Genomic DNA, 4,820 nt, shown 5'->3' with positions numbered 1-4,820 from the left:
GGGGCGCTGCATATGCTTGGCCTGCATGCACTGGGTGTGGATGCCAAGCGTGGTGTAGGCACAGTTCTTGACAGTCTGGTACACTTGCGTGTTGGTAGTTGGAAGCACGACAAGCAGAAGCTGCGGCAGCTGCTGCGGCGGCAGCTTAATGCTTTTGAAAATGTTTCTCATCTCACCGGCAATGTCGGAATTTGGGTTTCCGTACATAATGACAGGCCGCGCCTCCTGTACCTGGTAGCCAGTCCGGTTGCAGATGTCAACCAGCGTGGTAACAAAGGTCTGCACCATATTCACGGGTACCATGTTGCGGTTGGCAAGGATCAACACGCCCCAGTATTTCAGCGGCGTGCCGCCGGTCAGTACAGACTTGTCGCGCATGTTCCACGCGCCGCCGACAGGCGTCACCTGCGGAGGGCGCGATGCTTCGCCATACGTGAGCGTGGGCGCAGGCAACACGCGCGACTCGACGCGCGACAGTACGTTGGGCATTGCGAGGCCAAACGACTTAACCACTGGCGAGTTGCCAAGGTCAAGTTTGCCCAAGACTTGAGCAATCTGATCCATGTTGTTGCTCGGGCGCTGACACGCAAATGTCACCATGTCAGCAGTCTGCTTTTCGTTGAGCTTGCCGCGGTAGCGCTGGTTGTCAGCAATCTCGCACAGCTCGATGGGGAACACAGAATTCTTGCGGCCAACCAGCCCGGGCAAAAATGGGTAGCGCAGCATAATGTTGTACCGTTTGCTGTAGTACTTGGAAATTGTGATATTCTCCAAAACCCCAGGATTATTGGGATCCTCCCAGTCAAACGACTCCTGGTCCAAGGGCTGTCTCGTCATGCCCTTGCTGGTCAGCTTGCGCCTACCCTGCATGCCGCGGTGACGAATGTACAGCGACACACCGCGCAGGTAATTGCCGATTACACCCACCTTGTTTGGCGTAATCGCGCCGCGCAGCTGGTTAATGTCGCGCAATTCTAACAGATTTGCCAGTGCATCCAGCAGCGACCCTGGCGTGTACATGGCTGTCACTGCCGTGTTGACGTTGAGGTACAGGCGGCCAGCTCCGGGGCGAAAACTGAACGAGAACCCGCGCCATAGCTCCAGCCCACCTGATGTGGCCTTCAACTGCGAGCGGGTAAAAAACGACCGTCCAAAGCCGACCATCTCGGCGTGGATCACTGACCCGATCGTGAGATCAAAAGCATTCAGGATGGGTTGAATGTCAGCAAACTCGACGCCTTTAGATCCGCGCATAAACTCGGTCAGAAGATTGGCGCTAATGACAGCTGACTGACGGATTTCAATGGCAAACTTCTCAGAGCGCCCATCCTCAATGTGCGTCACATCAAGCGTAAGCGTCTGTCCACGCTCGCACACCTGCTTGGGCGCGTATGCAACCTTGCGCGCGTCGTACACCATCGGGATACCCTTCAGCGTGTTATTCCGATGCATGCGCATTGCCTGTTCAAAGATGGCACGCGTGTAGGCAGGCGGCGGCAGACGTGTAAATGCACCACGCTCCGGCTTCAGCTCAACATCGTACTGGTAGATCTCGCCTTTTGGGTATCTCGAAACCTCGACATAGTTGGAAACCACCTGCATTCTTCTGCCAACCGTTCCGTATGGCTTCTCAAACTGGTTACCAGCTGGTCTTACCACATATCCACTGCCAGCGGGTGTGCCACTGAAAGTGCTCATAATTTATAAATAATAGATAAGAAAAGCAAATAATGAATAGAGTGCTTAAAGTGAAGATAGACTTTTATGAATATGGAATAAAATAATAATGCTGATAAATAAAAGAGCAAAGAAATAGTCGTCAGGGAGTCAAAAAAATTATTTCCCACCTTTATATTTTATGACAAAATTATGTAAACAAGATATGGCGTTGATATTTTTAAATATATCAGAGTAATGTGTAGCTGAGTTACAATTGCTGCAAAACAAAACAAGCATTGTTCAAAATATTTACTGATTAAACTTAAATATAATTAACTAAAAGGGTAAAATGATTAGATTTATTAATTTGTACTAATATTATCATTTCAAAAAACTCCCGACAAACAAACACCAAGACTGAAAGTAGAGAAAAAAATAAAAAAAAGAGAATACTAAATAATATAAAACTAATGGTGCGAAGGATTGACGATGAGCATTAATTAATACTAGTACTCACGTCGACAACATTCAACAAGACATTTGTGAGTGCTTATATTTTTTTTGCCAACACCTCCATTCACGCAGGCTATTTTGTGTGAATAAAATTATATGACTAAAATAAATAACCAAAAATGCAAGATAAAATGAAAGTGGGAAAATAAACTAGGATAGTTTTGTTTGCCCATACCTAAAAAATATATGTTTGTAAATAAAAAATACTTTTGCTTTATTTGTAAACAAATTGATTTTTCTGATCTGTTTTCTTTTTGTTCAAATGTAATATGTATATGCATATATATATACATTTGCAAATTCGGTTTGCTTGTGTGTGAGTAAACATATAGTTAAAATGGTATATTTTATATTCCGTGTATCAGCCCAATTCACAAAATGCGTAACTATTTCAACAAATTGCTTAAAACACATTTTTGTCGCTGTAGATATTCCATGATGGAATCCACTGCAGATACGCAAGTTCTTTTGCAGGGCGTTCCCATCCAAAAGTCAGCGGTGAAAACAGCCAAAACACAGTGACCGTGACAAAAATAACAGTACTCGCCACAAACCAGGTCGCCCTTTGGGGCAAATACCAGCGCACGAGGCATTGTATTTCATACGCCAGCAGCAGCAGCGCAAAGTACAATGCCGGCAGGTAGTGGTGCAGATATGTTACCCGACCCATCAAAAAGAAAGGCAGATAATGAAGTGCCCACCCACCCCACAACAGCTTGGTAGTATCCCAGAACTGGCGGAACTCGCCGGCCTGCCAGCGCCCCTGGGCCTGCTGGCGTTGCCACTGAACCAGCCAGTAGACCATCTGCAGCGGATACAGAAGACAGCAGAGCGTCGATGCCCACCACAGGATCGGATTTCCAATTTCATAGTACTTCACCGAGTTGTCAGCCCATGAGACCATGCGCATCGGGTATAGCAAAAATGGCCAGGTCCATGGGCTGCTTTCTATGGTCTTGTAGTGGTCAGGGTCCGGTATAAGCCCATTGTTTGACATGGCCATCTCGCGGTTGATCCACAGGGTGTCGCGCAGCAGCCGGCGCTTGACCAACTGACTGAAATCGGCACGTGCAAATCGCTTGTCACGCACCTGTTCGATGTTCCACAAGGTGTCTTCGGATTTTGTAGTGTTGGCATCCGTGCAAATCAACTCACTCATCTGCCGAGCAACCTCTTTTGGAAAGCGCGATCCTGAGGCCTGGAGGAGGCAGCCTGACACGACGTTGAACAGGCGGAAGGTGGTAGTTACTGTGTACAGCTGAGCCCTAGGCTTCGGGCTCTCCTCTTCAACAATATGCACGCGCCAAATATCCCACAGCGATGGAGTCGTCTGGTTTCCGTCGACAAATACACGCCTGTCCCAGCCCAAATGGTATGGCGGGCTGCGGCCCGTGCGCAGATAATGACCTGTGCCCACATGCGCCAGGCGAATGAGCTGGCCGTCGCCAATATGTGTAACTGGCGATGAGGTGGTCTCCTGCGTGAAGTTGCCCGATACAACAGTCCACCAGTTGTTCTTCTGTTTACCCGCAACTCCACCGGCAATGATTTTGCGGTCGCGGTCAGGAAATTGGTGTGTCGAGTTGGCATGGATCAGACCAAATCCCGGCAAGTGCGAACGCATTGTGATCTGCGATCCGAATGCCACATCGTGGGGTTGTATGGAAACTACACTGTTGTTCTGCAGCGCTTGGAATGCAGACGGCATTTTGTAATCGCCGCTGCCGCGCGTGTTTAAAAGCGCAAAGTGCATTTTAAAAGATGCCACGTATATCAGTGCCGGAATGACAATCAGGCACAATGCGCGAGCTGCCCAATGCTGCAATTGCGTCGTGGCCGTGGTCTTGCGATCGCTGTACATAGCCAGAAGCTCCTCAATGGTACACAGCCCCACCAGGACAATGGCAAAAAGGCCCACCCATTTGGAGCTGATCACCAGGCCCAAAGCGATACCAGTAAAAGCCAGCCACCTCCACCATACAAATGTAAATGGCCGGGGGCGCTGCGCCGCAAATCCCGCATACCCGAGTAAGGACAATGCCGTAAAACAAAGCAGCGGCGGATCCAAAAGGATGAAGCGGCTGATAACGCACATCGCATTGTCAAACAGCACAAATGACGCTGCCATCAGCGCTGCCGGGCGACCAAAGCCCAAAAAGCGGCATGTGCGGTAGGCAAACGGCACAACCAGCGCGCCAATCACTGCAAGGAAAGCTCGCTGAAACGTGTAGTTGATGTGGTCCGGAAAAGTCGCGCCCGAAGTGTATGCAAAAGACCCATTGTGACCGCCGAGGTATTCGCCCAAACCGACCAGCATCTTGGCCAGCGGCGGGTGTACGTCGTGGTAGAACGTGTGGTTGATGTAGTTGGCGCCGAACTTTCCAAAATGAGTCTCGTCCCACGATACCACTGACCGCCTGCCGATCTGGTAAAGCCGCGTGAATAAACACAGTGCTGTTAGAACTAGAGAGACCATTTTGTCGATATTGTCGAACTCCGTGGCGTCTGGCGCCTGTGCCAACTCAGCGTACTCGGCAGACTCGGTAGCTAGCGTGTAGTGATGATCGTACTTGCCGTTGTCGCTGCTAATGTTGCTACTGCTTGCTATCTCTGTTACTTTTGTTTCTGACTGTGTCGGATCGTGAGAA

The 4,820-nt window shown here is 49.4% G+C and overlaps 2 protein-coding genes across 2 annotated transcripts; both read right to left on the bottom strand.

Moving 5' to 3' along the window:
- On the bottom strand, window positions 1–1,723 carry BX661DRAFT_48392 (uncharacterized protein; the record flags this gene model as incomplete). The annotated part of the gene is made up of 1 exon (XM_051539196.1): window positions 1–1,723. A coding segment is annotated over exon 1 (1,698 nt), but the record flags the coding sequence as incomplete, so codon positions are not given.
- A 775-nt stretch (window positions 1,724–2,498) lies between these two features.
- BX661DRAFT_192513 (Dolichyl-phosphate-mannose-protein mannosyltransferase-domain-containing protein) lies at window positions 2,499–4,578 on the bottom strand. Its single transcript, XM_051537715.1, has one exon. The coding sequence runs from the start codon at window positions 4,487–4,489 to the stop codon at window positions 2,576–2,578; it is 1,914 nt and encodes a 637-aa protein (XP_051388337.1). The 5' UTR covers window positions 4,490–4,578; the 3' UTR covers window positions 2,499–2,575.
- Between the last annotated feature and the right edge of the window lie 242 nt (window positions 4,579–4,820).

Source organism: Kickxella alabastrina (genome assembly GCF_025024165.1).
Source record: "Kickxella alabastrina strain RSA 675 chromosome Unknown BX661scaffold_196, whole genome shotgun sequence".
Lineage (NCBI taxonomy): Eukaryota > Fungi > Kickxellomycota > Kickxellomycetes > Kickxellales > Kickxellaceae > Kickxella > Kickxella alabastrina.
The sequence above is the reverse complement of the archived record's forward strand: the minus strand, read 5'-3'. Positions and strand labels throughout refer to the sequence as shown.

Coding starts and splice junctions, on each gene's coding strand:
- BX661DRAFT_192513 (XM_051537715.1), bottom strand. CDS start 4,489: ATGCTGGTCGGTTTGGGCGAATACCTCGGCGGTCACAATGGGTCTTTT.